Raw genomic sequence first — 20,927 nt, 5'->3', positions numbered from 1 at the left:
TTATTCAGGTCGGTTATAGCTGACAAAATTGTTTATTCTCGGATACAAGAGATTTAAGAAAATGTTGATTTCTATTCATTTTGTTTTATCTCACTGTTTCTTTTCAAAAGAAAATATAACAAGATTAAAGACGCCGTTTGAGTAGTTTTTAGGTGATCATCAACGGAAGCCATAATCCTCACTTTATACACACCCAAGCTCATTAGTTTAAATCACAAATTAATTGTTTTGTAAACATTTTAAATACTTTTTCATGAACATTAACAATGTATCACTAATTATGTGTCAAAATTCTATAAAAGATAATCTTAGGTAAACACTCGTGGAAATAGCATGTCATAAATCAATACAGTGGTCAGTGACCGGAAATTTAATTACACGTGTATTGTCAGATTAACTATTCAATCCATTTAAATCCCGGAGGTCATGTTTTGACATATGTGTATTAGTTCGAGATAAAAAATGAATTTTGAATGCTTTTGTTAACCTTGGGACCGTAAATTTAGTTCGACTCAACCGAAATTTCGACTCATCCAATTTCGACTCATCAGGAGTCGAATTACATACTTTTGTATGGAATAAAGTTCGGGACCACGTGAAAACTTCGACTCATCCGAAATTTCGAGTCAACCGAGTTCGAGACAACGAGAGTTAACTGTACTTTAATGGTATTTTTATACCCCCTCTTTCAAAAAAGGGGGGTATACTGTTTTACCTCTGTCTGTCAGTCCGTCCGTCCGTCAGTCAGTCCGTCCCATGAAACTTTCGTCACATTTTTCTCAGGAACTACACATCCACCCTTTCTGTAATTTGGTATCAACATTTATATATGTCAGCCATACCGTGTGATGCGTTTTCAGATTCATCATTCATCGACTTCCTGTTTACCGAACACTTACATTTTTTTACACACACACTATTAATATTATCCACTTGCGGCGGGGGTATCATCAGTGAGCAGTAGCTCGCAGTTTCACTTGTTATACCAGTCTGTTTAGACCGACCTATCAGCAGTCAGTATTTTCCACAACATTAGAACACATGATATTTGTACAGGAAGGACAGATAAATGGGGAAAAAGTTTAGTTATGAAACTTATACAGAATGCATATTACCACCACCAAACACTGATATAGTTTTAATTTTAGTGACATCACTTTCACTGTTCTTCAGTTATTACCGTTGAATGAATTGACGTATATTTACTAAAAAGGGAATCCTTGTCCAAGGAACATATTTTCCTTCAATTCAGGTCCTTCCATCTCCTGAATGCCTTTAAATGTGTAGAACAGATCTAATTGACAATTTCTTGAAATTTTACAACTGCAAAAAAATAGAATTGTTGAATGAAGTTAGCTGTTAACAAGCATTTAAAAAAAAAATGAAATCTTTTATTTTCAGAGAATATCCTATGAAGGTGTTATGTCCAAATAGTGTATGTGGAAGAATCATTGGAAAGCAGGGAAATGTCATCAAAAATTTCATGGAACAAACAGGAGCTCACATCATTGTATCTAGGTAGGGTATTCTAACACAATAACATCAAATGAACATACCAGTATATTGTATTTATAATAACTTTCCTGAAATAGGTCACAAATTATTAATTAAAGGTAGTTACCAATGTTTCTTTAAATGAATGGTTGTTTTGAAATGCTTATTTATGGGAGGTATTATAGTTAACCATTGCCTGTCCATCGTCAACAGTTAACTCAAAAAAGCTTCAACTAATTTCCAAAACACTTGGGTGAATTATTTATATTAAATTTTATAAATTTTAGATTTTATAATTATATATATTTTAAACATATATCATGGGGAAATGTGCTAGTTCTTTCGCTGAAGCATTGAATATGCCTTTCAAGTAGCACTTTGATTTTCTTTCTTTTTCAGTGCCACAGACATGAGTAATTTTTACATAGACAGAGTCATCACTATCACGGGTACTGTAGATGCATGCAGTAAAGCTGAAGCATTGCTCAGTGAAAAAATGAGAAAATGTCTTGATCAAGATGCTCAAAGTTACAATGTGAGTTGGATTATGTAACTAAAAAAAGGAATAAGAAAGAAAAGCATCTGAATATGGATTTTATTAAATCATGAAATTTAAGATAATAGATAATTTCCATTATATCAACTTCGAAAAGGGCATAACTAGAAATTATAAATGAAAGTTCAAATTGTTGCAGAAATATAGACAAAAAAATATGCCCTGTTTTTGATTCAATTTTTTGTAAAATTATTGCGTGATCTGAAGCAATGTTCACTTGTTATAAACAACACCTTTTGTGTATTTTGTAGCAGAGATGCAGACTGCAGAAATTATTTAATTTGCTTATTATTTTATGTTTGTTTATTATAGCAACAAATGAATATGTTTGGTGGTATGCCTCCAATGGGTATGATGGGTCCAGGACCTAGTAATATGGGCTACCAAAACATGAGGAATTTCCCACCCTATGGAATGGTAAGTGTTGTAGCTAGGTCATAAAAGCAACATGATGATTGGACAATATCCTAGTATTGATGATGGATGTAATATTCCGCCCCAGTCTGATTGCTTTTCAATGCTATGTCATAGCTGCTTAATAAATGGTTTAAGCTGACCAAATTAGTTTTTTTGGTAAAACAATAACTTTATACATATGCATGTATTGTACATCACTTGAGCCTGTTTTGATATTTCTTAATCCATCATTAATGACCGAAGCAGTCCATCAATTTGTTAGCATGACCATTCATATTCGTTCTGATTTTTTTCCAAAAATCCTCTGCCATTCTTATCCAAAATCAGAATACAATATCCTAGTATTGATGATGGATGTAATATTGCGCCCCAGTATGATTGCAAATCACTACTATTTCATAGCTACTTGTATATAGAAAAGTATAAGCTGAATCTGCTGATTGATCTACTAAACAATATTGCTTTCCAATGAAATACATAAAAGTATGTAAATCTTAATTTCATTTAGAATTGGGGCTAATTTGATCAGGATTTAATCAATTTGATAACGGAATAAATAGTATTGTAAAATAATTTTGGTGTTATTCTGACCCATATCCCATATTTTAAAGCTAAAAAAGCAATTTATCCTACTAAAGCAATGTCTTTTATATTTCTGTGTAGAATGGATACACATGTCTTAATAGAATGTGTATTAGAATCTGGCACTTTGCCAATTGTGTATTATAGTTGTGAATGATCCGTCTTGATTGTTATGTTGATTATGTTGATTATGCCAGTTGTCCATTTGATTGTTTTGCAAGAATGTTCAAAAATGGAGAATTGAATATGGCCCTTCTGTTTTAGTTTGATAAAACCAGCAACATGATGATTGGACAATATCCTAGTATCAATGATGGATGTAATATTCCGCCCCAGTCTGATTGCTATTCACTCTATGTCATAGCTTCTTATATATATACTTTTTTGCTGCAGGAGTTGGTATGTCTCAGTTGAATATTTGTTAGAATGAAACATCTGATTAATAATTGTGCTCAGGAGCAAGTAGGTTTGTTTTTCTTCTTTTTTTGGTTGTCCAGTTCTATTTTCTTTTGATTGATTTCCAAGAAGGCTTCTAAATCCTTTGCCACGATGATTCAAAAGAGAGAAATGAATTCAACCCTATTGTTGTAGCTTTCTTGTAACAGCAACATGATGATTGGACAATATCCTAGTATTGATGAGGAATGTAATATTCCGCCCCAGTCTGATTGCTATTTGTTACTGCCATAGATACTTGTATTTAGAAAGGTTATATACTGTGGATTCATTTTTATTCTTGGTATACCAATTTTCGTGGGTTTCGTGGGTCACAGCAAACCACGAATTTAAGAAATCAACGAAGAATAATCCCGAGAAATGTGTATGGATTCCGTGTTTATTTCCGGTTATGTTAAGCAGTTCTAGTATAGTGTTGACTAGCAATAAACATTGTAACATAACACATGTTTTTTATTGAAAGAAGATACAAGTATTTGATTAAATCTATAATAAATTTATCGAATATCAGTGATAATTTACTTTTTAAAATTGATTAAAACTGCAAGTTGTTAATTACCGTGTCATAGTTTGATTTACCAGTGATTAAAAATCAATAGGATTAAGTACGGAGATATTGCCCGTAGGTAATATTGTTTATAACAGGAACATTTATTTTCACACCTTATACTTATATCACTGTTTATTATATCGTGATTAGGGAAATGAGCTTTCAATCATAAAGTTTTGAATGCCTTATAGAATTCAGACAAAAATTTATAAATTGTAAAACAAACATTAATTAGTTGTCTCTGTCCATTATTGTAATCGAAGTTATCAATGAGCACTTTAACCTAGAATGACCAAGCAAGGATTTTGACAATTCAATGAATTCCTTCTTTTTATGCCCCACCTAGGATAGTAGAGGGGCATTATGTTTTCTGGTCTGTGCGTCCGTTCGTTCGTCCGTCCGTCTGTTCGTTCGTTCGTCCGTCTGTCCCGCTTCAGGTTAAAGTTTTTGGTCAAGGTAGTTTTTGATGAAGTTGAAGTCCAATCAACTTGAAACTTAGTACACATGTTCCTTATGATATGATCTTTCTAATTTTAAAGCCAAATTAAACTTTTGACCCCAATTTCACGGTCCACTGAACATAGAAAATAAAAGTGCATGTTTCAGGTTAAAGGTTTTGGTCAAGGTAGTTTTTGATGAAGTTGAAGTCCAATCAACTTGAAACTTAGTACAAATGTTCCCTATGATATTATCTTTCTAATTTTAATGCCTAATTATATTTTTTATCCAATTTCACGGTCCATTGAACATGGAAAATGATAGTGGGAGTGGGGCATCCGTGTACTTTGGACACATTCTTGTTTGTTTTGTTTTATTATTGATCAAACCAAGGAGGTTATTTGATCTCCTAAATCAAAAGGAAATCCACAAATTACGTATATAATTTTTTGGTGTTGTAATCAGCAATCCACGAATTTACGTATACCACGATACGTCTTTTTTTCTCTATCCACGAAAATTGATACCCACGAAAATAAATGAATCCACAGTATGCTTGCTGTCAATAACTTTCAGGCCTACTGCAAGGTGCTTGTCAGTTAACCAACTTCTCATATGACTTAAGAATTTGAATCAGCCTTGTGTTGCATTGTCTGCACACACTTTCGGAAATTGGTAAAAATTCTGGTATTAAATTTCAAATTGTGGGATATTTTTGTGGTAATAATCCAAAACAGTTTTTTGGGACGTTTTTAAAACAAAGTTAGGTCTCTATCTACAATTTCAATAACAAACCAGTTTGTTTTATTTTCTTTTGATTTATTTCAAAGAAGGCTCCTTAATCCTTTGCCATGCTGATTCAAAAGAGAGAAATGATTTTAATCCTGTTCAGGCTATTGTTTTAGCTTTCTTATAACAGCAACATGATGATTGGACAATATCCTAGTATTGATGAGGAATGTAATATTCCGCCCCAGTCTGATTGCTTTTCATTGTTACTCAAGGATGTGTAGTTTTTAAGACACTTTTGAATTTATTTTATTAGTCCCCCAATGTTGAAGGTGATTTTAGGTTTGTACTCCTGTCTGTTAGTCCAGCAAATCAGTTCATGCTTGAAGATTTTTGACTTTATATTTGCTGTATAGTTTACACAATGGCGAGTTGCAGATTAAGTTAACATTTTTTTCCAGTACAATAATTTTTTAACCGTGAGGGGACAATGTATTGCCATGCAATACTCTCAGAAAGCTATCATAAATTATTTGCCATGATAATTCAAAACATAGAAATAATTTGTTAATAGCTTTGTAATGAAAGCAACATGGTGATTGGACAATATCCTAGTATTGATGATGGGTGTAATATTCCGCCCCAGTCTGATTGCTAGTCATTGTATTCTATGTTATTGTTGGTCTTGGATTTTTTTTTTTATAAAGTTTTAAAAGTGATGTGTTTTAGACTCCTTTGAATAATTATATTTTCTACTGTATATTTATCATGCAGTGAAGGGTGCATGAAGTCTTACCCTTGTCTGTCAGTTTGTCCTGAAATTGGTTTCCATTCTCAAACTTAAGTTTCCACGAACTAAATGTTGCAAAACTAATACTCAATGGAATCACTTGCTGTTGTAGAGTTGTGTCCCTTTATGACTTTATAATACAAGCAAGGGGATGCCCCTGTGTCCCAATGACACGTTCTCCCTTTATTTCTCTTTTGTAAAAATTCTTTTTGATCTCAAGGAAAGATCAGAAGTCCTTTGCCATGCTAATTGAAAACATAAAAATGATTTATCATAAACCTACTGTTTTTGCTTTGTAATGAGAGCAACATGATGATTGGACAATATCCTAGTATTGATGATGGATGTAATATTCCGCCCCAGTCTGATTGCTAATCACTCGAAGATTCTTTTTTCTTGGGTTTGTGATTCTATTATTTTTATGATTTATTGGAATTGTTTTCAATTTGATTGAAGTTCAACTTTATTTTTATTATTTTTTCAGGAACAAGGAGGAGGTGGAGGAAACTATTATCCAGGTATTTATGGACAGGTACCAAACGTCCCCCCACAACAGGAGTTGGAAGTCACCTACCTGTACATACCAGAAAACACAGTGGGAGCAGTTATAGGCAGTAAAGGATCAAATATTAAAGAGATCATGAGATTGTCAAGTGCTCGCATCAAGGTAAGACTTGAAATTCAAAAAATAAATTTATTGAAACGATTGTATAAACTTAATTTTCTGGCAATATGCAAGTTCTATTTTAATTGTTGAGGTAAATTTTTGAGTAATGGAATATTGAATACTGTAATTTCAGAAATAATGCGATATGGTGAGTATTGCAATAAAAAGAACTCTTGTTCTGATATCTGTATGCAGATTTTTCTGAAACTGCAATGATAATTCTAGCTTTGTTGTCTATTTGTAAAAAATCTCAGTAATGAATACACACAATAATTTCTGCACCAAAAACTACTGAAATGACTAAAAACAATTCAGCTGTATTGTGTAATGTAAACTTGCTCAAACATTTCAAAATGTTAAAATTCATTTCTATTTTGAATAGATCCTTCCACAAAAAAATGGAGAAATGAATGGTGATAGAAAACAAGGAGGTCCTCAAAATCAAATGGACGAAAGAAAAGTGATAATCACTGGATCAGCTGAATCACAATGGAAGGTAAATACTCGTCCAGTGATATTATTAAGTCTCCCAAACAAAGTTTGGAGACTTATTGTTTTTGCTCAGTTCTTATTATTTTTATTATTCTTCTTTTTCTTTTTCTTTTTCTTCCGCCACTTTAAAAATAATTTGTCTGCAACGTTTCTCCAAAACCGCTGGTCAGATTAACTTGGGGTTTCATAGAATGTTAGACTAATTTGTCTAGGTGATCCATCAATCTTTTGTTTGTGCATTAGGGTCTGTTAAGGGGTATTTTGGGGGGCAGAAAGAAGGGAGGGGTTTACTATAGAATCCTATGGGATTTTATTTTCTAAAATTTTCAAATGAATATAACTTGAAAACTAACTGTAAGTGATAGACACTTGCTGTCTTCAGAAATGATCATAGGACAATAAAACAAATGACATGAAATATAGGGCAAGTCCCTGGGGGGATCACCTCACCCCATTCAATTTCAGAATGTGCTATTAACTTGTTAACAGTCCAGATCCCCACCCCTAAACCATATACATTCTTGAATGGGACAATAAAACAAATCAAATGAAATTAAAGGGAAGTCCCTGGGGGTCACCCCACCCCGTTCAATTTCAGAATATGCTATTAACTTGTTAACAGTCCAGATCCCCACTCCTAAACCATATATACTTGAATGGGACAATAAAACAAATCTTAATGTAATTAAAGGGAAGTCCCTGGGGGTCACCCCCACCCAGTTCAATTTCAGAATGTGCTATAACGTGTTAACAGTCCAGATCCCCACCCCTAAACCATATATATTCTTGAATGGGACAATAAGACAAATGTAATGAAATTAAAGGGAAGTCCCTGGGAGTCTACCCCCCCCCCCCCCTTTTCTGTTTGCAAACTTGTAAACGGTCTAGATCCCCACCCCTAAACCATATATATTCTTGTATGGGACAATAAAACAAATTGGGTAAGTTCAGGGGGGGGGGGGGGGGTCACCCCACCCTGTTCAATTTCAGAATGTGCTATTATCTTGTAAACAGTCCATATCCCCACCCTAAACCATATATTTTCTTGAATGGGACAATAAAACAAATCAAATGAAATTAAAGGGAAGTCCCTGGGGGTCACCCCCACCCCACGTTCAATTTCAATGTGTGCTATTAACTTGTTAACAGGCCAGATCCCCACCCCTAAACCATATATATTCTTGTAGGGGACAATAAAACAAATCAAATGAAATTAAAAGGAAGTCCCTAGGGGTCACCCCCACCCCATTCAATTTGAGAATATACTGTTATCTTGTAAACGGTCCAGATCCCCACCCCTAAACCATATATATTCTTGTAGGGGAAAATAAAACAAATCAAATGAAATAAAAAAGAAATCCCTAGGGCGTCACACCACCCCATCTTGTTGGAAAACTTGTAAACGGTCAAGATCCCTACCCCTAAACCGTATATATTCTTGTATGGGACAATTAAACGATTAAAATGAATACTGGGACCATAGGAATGGTGAGTTATGGGAGCTTTGTTTGGGAGACTTCGTAACAGCATCCTGTTACAATTACTTCTTGTTTTAAAGATTTGTATCAAGTGGAATAATTTAGAAATCAAAATATTTACGCTCCCAAAAATTCAGGAGCATTAGAACAAACTAGAGGTCTGTTTATTGTTGTATAAACATTTTCTACTAATGCAAATTGTTTTACAAATAGATATAGGAAGATGTGGTATGAGTGCCAATGAGACAACTCTCCATCCATCCAAGTAACAATTTATAAAATAAACCATTTTAGGTCAAGGTACTGTCTTCAACACTGAGCCTAGGCTCACACCAAACAGCAAGCTATGAAGGGCCCCAAAAATTACTGGTGTAAAACCATTCAAGCAGGAAAACCAATGGTCTCATCTATATAAAAATAAGAAATGAGAACCACTTATGAACCATTGAACATCAGATTCCTGCCTTGTGACAGGTGCAAACAATTGCAGTGGGATTAAACGTTTTAATGGTGTCAAACCTTTCCCCTTTTCTGAAACAATAGTATAACATGACAACATAGAAAGACGCACTATAAAATATCAAATGGAAGGCTCAACTCGATAAAAAAAAATTAACACACAAAATGTATCAATATTGGGCAAATAAAGGGAATGATTATAAGATACTATTCACAAAATTCATCAGCAGGTTAAAAGTAATTTTTTTTTCAGGCTCAGTTCTATATCTTTGACAAGATAAAGTCAGAAGGAGGGTTCGCTAGAATTGAAGAGGTTCATCTACGATCAGAGGTGATGGTACCCAGGTCAATGGTTGGACGAATCATTGGAAAAGGTGGACAGAATGTAAGTACTAGAGAGGTCATTGCTTCAAGGTTAAATGTTACCAAATATACATCGCTGTGAATGCATTATACACGACACATTCCCTGTTCAAAATTAATGACTCGATTAAAAAGTTGGTAATCACATCAAAGGTCATCTCTTCATTGATCCAGTCAAACTGAGATAAGACCAGGTCATTTCTCACATCTTTTCAAATTTACATTTTACTGACGACAATGGATGTCAAGAATAATATTGAAGATTTTCACTTTCACTGTTCAAGAGTTATGGCTCTTAAAAGAAATGGATTTTCCCTTCTTGTCTGTGCTTTATCTCATGAACCTTTAAACCAAAGAGATTGTAACTGATCTTAGAATAGGGGTAAGGTTCAATATTGAAAATTGTCAATTTTCCTGTTTAGGAGTTGGGATCCTTGTGATATTGAAAAATGCCAGGACACAAATAAAGGTTAAAAATCCAATTTGATGTCACTCTGTCAGCCTCTTGTTATTCATAAAGAGACGATACACACAAAATATATGAAGCTTGAATACACACTTAATTGTTAAATGGAAAAAGACATCCTGTTCCAAATATCGAGTTTGGACAAATCTCATATTCCAAATTTATGACTTCACACTCTACTTAGATAAATTAAACATGTCTTGTTGATTGGCCTTGACTTCACAAGTTTCAACTGTAATGGAATTTTATGTAGATTTAAATTTGGCTCAAAACATCAATCTTTGAAACTATCTGGCAAATATAAATGTTTTGTAAATGAAATTTGAGAACACAAGTAATGATGATCTTTTTATTAGGTACGAGAAATGCAGAGAGTTAGTGGTGCTATAGTTAAACTGCCAGAAGTCAACAGTCAACAAAATCCACAAGATGACTCTGAAGTCGCTGTTTCAATTATTGGACATTTTTATGCTATGCAGCCAGCCATCAGACGAATCCGATCTCTGGTTAATCAGCGGGGAAACCAACAGGGAGGAATGATGGGAGGCCCAATGGGGGGCATGGGAGGCCCACCACAACAGAGAAGACCCAGACGGGAACAAAATGGAAATTAAATGATTGAGATTAAACAAATGATGTATTACCTCCATGTGAAGATCGTTAAAATGAAAAATTATTTGACTTGTTTTAAAAAGGCTTTATTGTTGATGTATTGTTTATCTCCCAGTATATAGCTCCATTTTACAGGGGCTAGGGAGGTGTTAAAGGGCATTAATTAATAGTATTATGGACGATTCACTGGAGGTCGATGATAGAGGGATGGGGGTCGTAGAGATCAAAGGAAGGCCATTGTTGTTTTTGTTTTGAAAATAGCATGGTCTTTTTGTAATAGAATTTATTTTTGATACTTGTTGAAAGCATTTTTTTTTTGTTATAATTTTTATGACCTGTTTTTATGGGTGGTTTTTTGCCCATATGTTGACAATTTAAAAAAAAATGATAAAATTAGAATTTTTATTTCCAACTAAACTTCCACTTGTATAGAAATTTTGGTGACAATTCTATTCTGTTCCTAAACACAGGTCTGACAATTACACCATATTATGTTACCATTCAACAGCGGATGCATTAATATAATTCTCATCTGTTCATCAAAGTAGATTTATTGGTCCATCATTTCTGCATTGGGTACGGGAGAGGGGATTATATTAAGTTTTGTATTCAGTGTAAATTAAGATAAGTGAAAGGGGCCTTTTCTAAGTCAAATCTTGCTATTTTCAGGTAAACAAGTTTTATAATTTATTTTAAGATCATTATTTCTCAATCTATTTCTAATGATAAAGATTTTAACTATTAAAGCATCTGGATACGACTCTTAATAAAATGTTTGATGAACAGTTGAGAATTTACAAATGTTACAACATCCACTTTTCAACTAAGTATTGAAAACTTTATTTCATTATTACAATTTTATTTCTTCTCGACAACATAAACACTTGAAACTGTCAACATTTGATTTCTTCTTTTATCACTGGATAATAAGAAGTTGCATGGCAAACTATCAAATGTAGCAACACTGACAGAAGTCTCACTTACATCAGACAGGCATCTCACAAGTCACAATTCTGTGTGTGACCACTGCAATGTTTACTATTGTTAATGATTTTCAATTAGAGTAATTGGCATAAGATAAAGCCACAAAGAAATGTTCAACAATTTTGAAGTGTTCACATACAAAATATTAATGACTCAAGCTTTATTGAAGAATATACAACAAACATTGTTGCATTTATTTAACATCAGTCATAATAATTATCTACCTTGAGAGGTTAGAAGGAACATCATATTATCTGACATGGGCCACACATCTTTTTCAGATAATATGTTGATCAAAAATATTCAAAACTACATATATACATGACTTCAATGAAGTGAATGAGAAATTCATTTTACTACAAGTCCTGCTGTATATGACAATTTAAAAAATTGGTTACTTTTTCATTGTCAAATTAATGTACATCGTATATCTGCAACCAAAAAAGACTTTTGACAATGGAAAAGTTGGTATTACAATGATTTCTCATTGGGAGAAAATAATGAGCCTATTTTAAACAGTTTGTGTAATAATTGTCAGGATTTCTACTGTAATTCGAAGGTTTTGTCAAGTTCTATTTGCCACAAGCATTTCAGTGTTGATTTATTGTTAAAGAGTTTGAAAATAATTCAATAACTGGAAATGTGAGACTAAACTAAAAATGAATATATAAAGTGCAATAGAAATTTGTCATAATTTGCAGCAACATAAAGCCGAATCATGTCATCCAACTTATGCAAACTTTTGTAATTTTCTATGACTTTACTAACATCAGTTGATTAGAAATTTTGACAATTATCAAATTTTGAAAACATTGTTATATATAAATTTGATACTTTGGTGGTACCAGCTGAACATTTGCTGAATGTGAAGTATTTACTTTGTATGTGAAATAATTTAATCATGAAACTGAATACATGTACTGGGTAATATAAATGATTGTAAACTGTTCATTTTGATACATGTTCTGAGAAATATAGAAAATTTAAATACTTCACATGAATTCCACCTCAGCATGTGAAATATCCATTGTTTTAGCAAACATTGGCTGCATTGTAAATAGCAGTCTTTTTTTTCAGTCGTTTGTTTCTTGGTGTTATTCATTAATGTTTTTTTAAAGTTAAATAGTTACCTTTATACAGTTTGGTGATCCTCAGCAGTGAACTAAAATTACTTCTGAATAGTTTGATAATCTGTTAACTTTTTATGCACATTTTGATGGGACATTTAGCCCTTGCCATAAAAATATACACTCTAAAATAAAATTAAAATCAGAGTAATTATAGGCCACTGCTAAGATATAAAGCTCTCCATTGGAGCTCCTGAACATGTTTTTATACTTTATCTGTCTGTCAATCTATATATACAATACTGATAAAGATGAACATGTTTTTGAATGTACAGATTTCTTGTAAACTTTTATGGTACTTTACAGGTTATATACTGCGTGATTTAATTTTCCCCTTTTTTAATTTTCAAAGAATTGTACTGAGCCAAGTCTAGAACGCTAATTCTTCTCGGACAGAAGTATCATTGTATTTGTACAAGGCCAGTAATTCTTGGTATCTTTAGTATATGTTTATTATTTAGTGTACAATATTGTCTTAATACTTTATTTCTGTAAAAGAGAAAATGCCAGCTTTGTAAAGGGAAGTTTTTATTCTGAATCCTATTTCTCTGTTAGCCCTTTTTAAAATGCTTCAACTAGTCACTTGACTTGTGTCAGCAATTTTCAATTTAGGACAGATTAATCAAGTGTTAACTGACTGTTGTAATGGTGACATATTCCAGTCATCCAAATTAGTCCATCAATGCTTCCTAAAGTTCAAAATTCTGACATACTGTAAACTGTTGGGTTGAGTTTGCCTAAAGAAAAATTTCCTTTTACACTGTTGTCAAGTTTTATCTACCTCATTTAAAGGGATGTGTATTTTACAAGGAGGACTGCATTTTCTCTTTACAATCATATACAGACTTGGCTCAACATAGACGTTTTTCAGTTTTATATATAACCACTGTAGTTTTTCGTCCTCCGTATTAAAAGTAGTTCAGTAATAGATTACACACAGCCATTTCAGATCTAATGTCATCCAAAACGCTACAACACCTTATGTTATTTGTTAAAGGTGTTTACAATGGAAATACTCTAATGCAGTTTCTATTAAATTAAATCAACATCTCCATGCCCCTGTATGTTTGCAAACATATTTTCTTTAGGGACATACATTTTAACTTCTGCAAATGGTAAATAATTATATAATTTCTATATATTGATGATTCAGTGAAACCCTTGAATACAAAAGTAATTACTTCAATATTTGTTTATTTGACAAATGAACATATCTGATAATTGGTGCACAGGATGACATTGGATTCTGGACGAGCTACAGTTTAATGCATGTTTTGTCAAGTTGCCACGGCTAAACTGTATTAAATATCTGAACAGTTTCTCATTTCTGCCGGAAATAAAGTATTCTAGTTATATTGTGTTCAATATTTTGTATTCATGCCATAAATAAAGGCAACAGTAGTATACTGCTGTTCGAAAGTCATAGATCAATTAAGAAAACAAATATGGGTTACAAACTAAAACCGAGGGAAACATATCAACTATATAAGAGAAAAACAACAAAAACACTGAAGTACAACTATAAACCAAACCACCATGTAACATACAGAGAAACATACTATAAGTTAACAAATAGCCATTTCCCTGACTTGGTACAGGACATTTTAAGAAAAATGGTGGGTTGAATCTGATTTTGTGGCTAGCCAAACCTTGCGCTTTTATTGCAATGTTAAATATAACACCATTACATAACTGGACTACAGTATAAATAATTTAAAAAAAATATAAAACAATCAGGACAGAGAAATACTCAAATAAACTACAATAGCACATTTCGACATGTTCAAAGTTATCTAAGGTACCCAGCTTGTAATTTAAAACGCCAGACGCATATTTCATTTTCATAAGACTCGTCAGTGACGATCAGATCAAAATAGTTAAAGCCAAAATTACTTCACTACTCCCTTCCATATGCTTCTCTTCTACCATAGTTGTGAGCAAATCAAAATATTTCCCCAAGAAGCAGTTTGTCTTTACCACGGCATTTATGATTTTGCAGTGGACCATGTCATGAAAAGAAAAGCTATTGCTCTCTGTGAAGTTTATTCGATTGGAACTTGATATATATATATATGCTTTAGAAGTTCATTATTCATTGCTTTATTTGGCTGTATATTACAATGTTAAACATTCCTAAAGATGACATGCAACCCTTGGGTCAATAGCTTCCTTGTTAGCAGTGCTATAAATTGGCAAAACTTCTGAGCTTTAATACACTAATGTCTAGGATTGATGTGATCAACATAGGCACCAAACTTAGAAAAACTTCAGTGTGAATACATCTATGGATATTCGAAAACTAACACTGTCAATTGATATCTTTATTTGGTCTCTCTCCACTCATTAGACATCATGGCATGACCAAGACAATAGTATACTAAAAATAACATAGTGTGGTATGAGACGTCTCCATCAAACTCACAAATTTTGCCTTTCTGTAGTATCCCCAATTTGTACACGCTGCCCCTAAAGTAGCTAGTGTCACAATAACTTGGTATTGATGTAAATGATTTAGAAATATATTGCCTAGGAAACTTGGAAGACCCAACAGTATAATGGTGTTTTTAAGGAGATGTGTTAATTTCGGCATTCAATATAGAACAAGAGAAAGGAGATAATATAAAAGATGTGATATGATTGCCAATGAGACAACTCTCCTCCACAAGAGACCAAAATGACATAGAAATTATAAACTATAAGTCACCGTATGGCCTTCAATGAGCAAAGCCCATACCACATAGTCCGCTATAAATGGCCCCAAAATGACAATGTAAAACAATTCAAACGAGAAAATTTATGTAAAGTAAAAGTTGTTCATCTTGGATGATTTTCCGAAGTAGCGTAGAACAGACCAATTTTCTATGCAAGAAAATGCCTGAACAAAGTCAGGAATATGACATTTGTTATCCATTCGTTTGATGCGTAGGGCTTTTGATTTTGCCATTTGGTTCTCTTGAAGTTTCATCAGAGTTCAGTATTTTTTGTGCATTTACTTGGTCCAGTCTCGGATGGTTCTATGATAGAAGCTATCTTCATATTCAGAGGTGTTGCACGGTGGTTGATGATATTAATTGATTGGCTATGTCGCGTTTTTCGGTTGTTAACAAGATAGTATTGTGAATTTTGGTGGTATGATATTAGTACGGTGACCAGACAATATTTTTTAGATTTAATCGTCAAACATACTATAGGGCTATATTATATATCATTGGATTCGGAAAAATGAGTACTTTTGAAATATCGATGTCGTCAAAAAGAAATGTGGTTAACAGTTTTGCATAAATTAAGGTCAAAGATCAAAGTCTGTTATTATATTTTTCTTCAATATTTTCAAATTTTTCACATATATACAACAATTTAGGTTAAATTTCAGATAAAGACATTTTCTCAAATCTCAAATCAATTAGCAATGAATTATCTTGAAAAATGTAAAAAAAAAATAATAATTATTATTATCGATTTACTCTGAAAATTGGCGTTTTTCAAACACTTGTTCTTTTATACAAAATCAACAAATATTCTGTTTCAGTTACAGAAGTTACCTTACCGGCTGACGTTCAACCTCAGCAATAAATGATCAATATTATTTTTACCCGAAGCCTATTATCATGAAAGCGTATTTTGCAAAAACTCATTCATGTAATTAACCAAAACTCAAAACCACTCAATACCTCAAAAATAGTTACATTTAAAAACCCAATCAAAGAGATCCACACAGCAGAATTAAGCCAGGAGTATCTTCTGGTTCATCTGTCAAGGAACATAATTCTGACCTTTAACAGGAGCAATGCTCCAAACATACAATGTTTTATTGTGAACAAACACATGACTTTTTACATGAAGATTTTCCCTTACATGAATACACAAGCTCCTGCAAGATTTCTGCTGACATATGCCCTTTGGAATACACGGGGTTTAATGAATCATTCAACTCTCGCCAACAGTATACTGAAGATGACGGAATAGGGTTTAGCAATGTGTAATGCGGTTCAAATTTCAGTTTGAAACGAAACACATAAAATATACGGTTTCAGTGCCGCTTTACAGAGAGATTAACTGACTAAACTTACATATTTACTGGTGGCAAGCTTGACGTGCATTGTTAAAATAAATATATCATGATGGAATGATTTAAAGAGATTTTTCTGCTCATAAAGCTTTGAAATTAATGTTCATGCCCAAACAAGGGCTTCAACTTTGTCAATATTACCGAAGCTCTGCAAACCACTGTCCTTCAAAGTCTTGTAGTCAGTTTGTTTACTTACTCCAAACACAGACGGAGTAATGTCGCATCCGGTAAATGCATTTATAGAAGGCAAATTGTTGAGGAAAGACAGGCGCATAGTTGGTGAATGGGTAACAATCTTAGCCCTTCCTTTACAATGCTTATGTTACCTATCTGCACTCACAACTCGCTAGTATGTGACAGATGTTTGTAGTATTCACAGAGGTCCGCATAATTTTGCATAATTTTGCTTTTCCCATTTCTCTAATCTTCGTGTTAAAGTTTGAGGCATGGAGAATCATACGAATATCGGCCTCATCTTGAGTGCTAAACAAGTGACGACAGTCATTAACAGTGTTGGTATACATAACTTTCACAATTTCGGGATTTACAATATTCCGGCAAAGTAAAGCTCACAATCAGGTGGAATCATAGGCCTGGGATTTGTCAAAGTTTTGAAGAATAAAACCACCAAAATAATTAAGGAGTGCCTGTTTGTTTTCTGTAACAGAAAGAAACTTTTTCCAGTCAGGAATACTTCTTCCTTCAATAATCTGATAAACTTTAATGGAAGCTGTAGTCTTTGTGCGGCCTGCGTTTCCAGCAGACTTTATAGAGTTGTTCATGGTGTAGCGGTCAAAAACATCTGTTACTGTGTGCGCTACAGAAAAGCATTGAGACAATCAGCTGCAAGATCACCGAATGTTTTGTTTTTATTAACATCAATACATTGAACTAATGCCATACCATCTCTGATTTAAGTTGTGAGTGATGATACAATGGAAGGTAGGGAAAGTGCACAATAGACTTAAGATTATAATTGCTTCACCAAATCAGACTTCCATGATTTTCTCGTGGTGCCGTCATCATAACAAAGGGAAATTGGAAGGGGACCTACAGGTTGCGACAGTACATGTTCTATTCTTACATCATCTTTACAGTTTGCCAAAAGCAATGCACATCTTAATACAAGTTCTTGAATTATTTGACCTGAAATTATTTCCCCCGATTTACATTTAAGGTTTGTTTTTGTAGTCATGTTTTTAAACGTTATTAGTTTTGACTTTGATATAGGACTATATAAACTCCTTGACTAAAGAAAGAGAACTAGTGATGAAAAGTCTAGACATATTCAAGCATTCGTCGACAGCGGTGATCAAAGACTCTTGAATATCTCTTAAGACATTAAGGATGGGATTCCACATCAAAGGGATTAGTCATGGTTTATTTAGATGCTTCACAGTGACAATAACATGTTTTTCATCTAATTTCATTGCTGTTTGTTTTGTTTCCTCGTGTGAATTTGCATTATTTGCAGTAATTCCAGCCATTTCCAGTAATTAATGACCAAGGGATTCTATGAAATGTCTAGTAAGGGTCTATCTAACAAGCGTAGACTTTTAATTTGTTATGCCTACAGTGCCACCTGATCCCCTTGATGCTTTTATAATGTTCTTTTAAACAGCAAAATGTCTACTACTCTAAGGAAAATATCCCAGTATATAAATGTCAGTAATACAGCACAACCCCATTGTTTATATGTATCTATAAGAGGCCGTGTATGAGCTTCGAATACCTCCGTTATATGAGCGTTAGGACTTGTGTCTGGGTTGAATGGCTGAAATAATGCTTCTGAGATAAATGAATTTGATATTATTGATTGATAAAGGTATGAAATATCATATAAATGTTGCTTATTTAACATTTTGTGTAAAAACAAGTGATGAAATTGAATTGAAATGTACTCTATTAAATGCAAAATATTTGTAGTGTTAAACTTTTACAAAAACCCTTTATTAACGGATTAATTTTAATAAACTTTATTTGAAATCGTTAAAACAAGTTGTAACAACAATGTATATAATAACAGGTAGACCTCAAAACTTTTCAAATTCGATTTTTCTTTCAAATAAACACGTACTACAACGCCCATTTTACAAAAAATGCACCGTACTATTTTTTGACGACAAGTCAAAATGATAAGTTTAACATTTGAACTACCAATACTGTGTTTTTTAGCCGTATAGTTCGTATGACGATTAAACTCCTTAAATAAGCGACTTTCCTTGTAAAGGAAGGGCTAAGATTGTTACCCATTCACCAACTATGTGCCTGTCTTTCCTCAACAATTTGCCTTCTATAAATGCATTTACCGGATGCGACATTACTCCGTCTGTGTTTGGAGTAAGTAAACAAACTGACTACAAGACTTTGAAGGACAGTGGTTCGCAGAGCTTCGGTAATATTGACAAAGTTGAAGCCCTTGTTTGGGCATGAACATTAATTTCAAAGATTTATGAGCAGAAAAATCTCTTTAAATCATTCCATCATGATATATTTATTTAAACAATGCACGTCAAGCTTGCCACCAGTAAATATGTAAGTTTAGTCAGTTAATCTCTCTGTAAAGCGGCACTGAAACCGTATATTTTATGTGTTTCGTTTCAAACTGAAATTTGAACCGCATTACACATTGCTAAACCCCTATTCCGTCATCTTCAGTATACTGTTGGCGAGAGTTAAATGATTCATTAAACCCCGTGTATTCCAAAGGGCATATGTCAGCAGAAATCTTGCAGGAGCTTGTGTATTCATGTAAGGGAAAATCTTCATGTAAAAAGTCATGTGTTTGTTCACAATAAAACATTGTATGTTTGGAGCATTGCTCCTGTTAAAGGTCAGAATTATGTTCCTTGACAGATGAACCAGAAGATACTCCTGGCTTAATTCCGCTGTGTGGATCTCTTTGATTGGATTTTTAAATGTAACTATTTTTGAGGTATTGAGTGGTTTTGAGTTTTGGTTAATTACATGAATGAGTTTTTGCAAAATACGCTTTCATGATAATAGCCTTCGGGTAAAAATAATATTGATCATTTATTGCTGAGGTTGAACGTCAGCCGGTAAGGTAACTTCTGTAACTGAAACAGAATATTTGTTGATTTTGTATAAAAGAACAAGTGTTTGAAAAACGAAAATTTTCAGAATAAATCGATAATAATAAATTTGTTTTTTACATTTTTCAAGATAATTCATTGCTAATTGATTTGAGAAAATGTCTTTATCTGAAATTTAACCTAAATTGTTGTATATATGTGAAAATTTTGAAAATATGGAAGAAAAAAATAATAACAGACTTTGATCTTTGACCTTAATTTATGCAAAACTGTTACCACATTTCTTTTTGACGACATTGATATTTCAAAAGTACTCATTTTTCGAATCCAATGATATATAATATAACCATATAGTATGTTTGACGATTAAATCTAAAAAATATTGTGTCTGGTCACCGTTCTATTGGAGAACATATCATTTCTTTCGAATGAATGACACTTTTCAATTAATAGACCCCCTTTCTAAGACAGTTTTTACTTTCTGTAGAATTTCTGTGTATTTTTTGGGATTTTATGCTACGGTATATTAAACAGTCAACTGCGAAGAGTCGTATGCCGGTACCAGTTGTTAATTCATCAATGTAATTACTGGATATTAATATTAGTTGTTTGCTGTATCTGTTTTATCTCACCTTTTTAAAAAATCGGAATGACATTTCCGACGAGCCTATCAGATGGTACAACTCCTGTTCTTATGGATTTGTTGTATATAGTCTCTAAGTATGAGCAAAATGTTCTGCTGCTTCTTTCATTACTCTGCATGGTATCAGACCAGATCATGTAGCTTTCCTATTGGACTTCTGATAAAGAGTACCAGGCATTCCCATAATGTTGCAACTTCACATTTCATGCATACCTTTTCTAATGCGTGGTTTAGCATTTTCATACCAATCAGGTGACACAACTGTATGATAACTTGGATCTTTCAAATGAGCTCTCTATCACTGTGGATCCACAGTGCAACTCCATAATATATAAGTATTATGCAATTGTCATGGAACGCCTTGACATTTGTTCTAGCTGTTTGATACCAAATTGATGTCGCTTGGGTCTATCTAATGATGTGGTCCATGGTCACAATTAAACCCCTTTTACCTCCCTTAGAATGCATCAAATGTATTCCAGTTGAAGTGATGCAAATTAAA

General features: G+C 33.3%; 1 protein-coding gene across 3 annotated transcripts in view; it reads left to right on the top strand.

Annotated features, from left to right (window-relative positions):
• The window catches only part of LOC143065364 (insulin-like growth factor 2 mRNA-binding protein 2), a 78,759-nt gene extending 64,746 nt beyond the window's left edge, over nucleotides 1-14,013 (top strand). For all 3 annotated transcript variants that reach the window (XM_076238897.1, XM_076238895.1, XM_076238896.1), the window contains 7 exons: nucleotides 1,402-1,518; nucleotides 1,894-2,029; nucleotides 2,363-2,467; nucleotides 6,497-6,679; nucleotides 7,062-7,175; nucleotides 9,362-9,493; nucleotides 10,294-14,013. In XM_076238897.1, coding sequence (XP_076095012.1) covers nucleotides 1,402-1,518; nucleotides 1,894-2,029; nucleotides 2,363-2,467; nucleotides 6,497-6,679; nucleotides 7,062-7,175; nucleotides 9,362-9,493; nucleotides 10,294-10,551 — 1,045 coding nt within the window. In that variant the 3' untranslated portion in view covers nucleotides 10,552-14,013. The remainder of the gene's footprint in view (nucleotides 1-1,401; nucleotides 1,519-1,893; nucleotides 2,030-2,362; nucleotides 2,468-6,496; nucleotides 6,680-7,061; nucleotides 7,176-9,361; nucleotides 9,494-10,293) is intronic.
• Nucleotides 14,014-20,927: the final 6,914 nt, after the last annotated feature.

This window comes from Mytilus galloprovincialis, chromosome 2 (assembly GCF_965363235.1).
Source record: "Mytilus galloprovincialis chromosome 2, xbMytGall1.hap1.1, whole genome shotgun sequence".
In the NCBI taxonomy this organism is placed as follows: Eukaryota; Metazoa; Mollusca; class Bivalvia; order Mytilida; family Mytilidae; genus Mytilus; species Mytilus galloprovincialis.
Note: the sequence above shows the minus strand (reverse complement) of the source record. Positions and strands in the feature narration are given on the sequence as shown.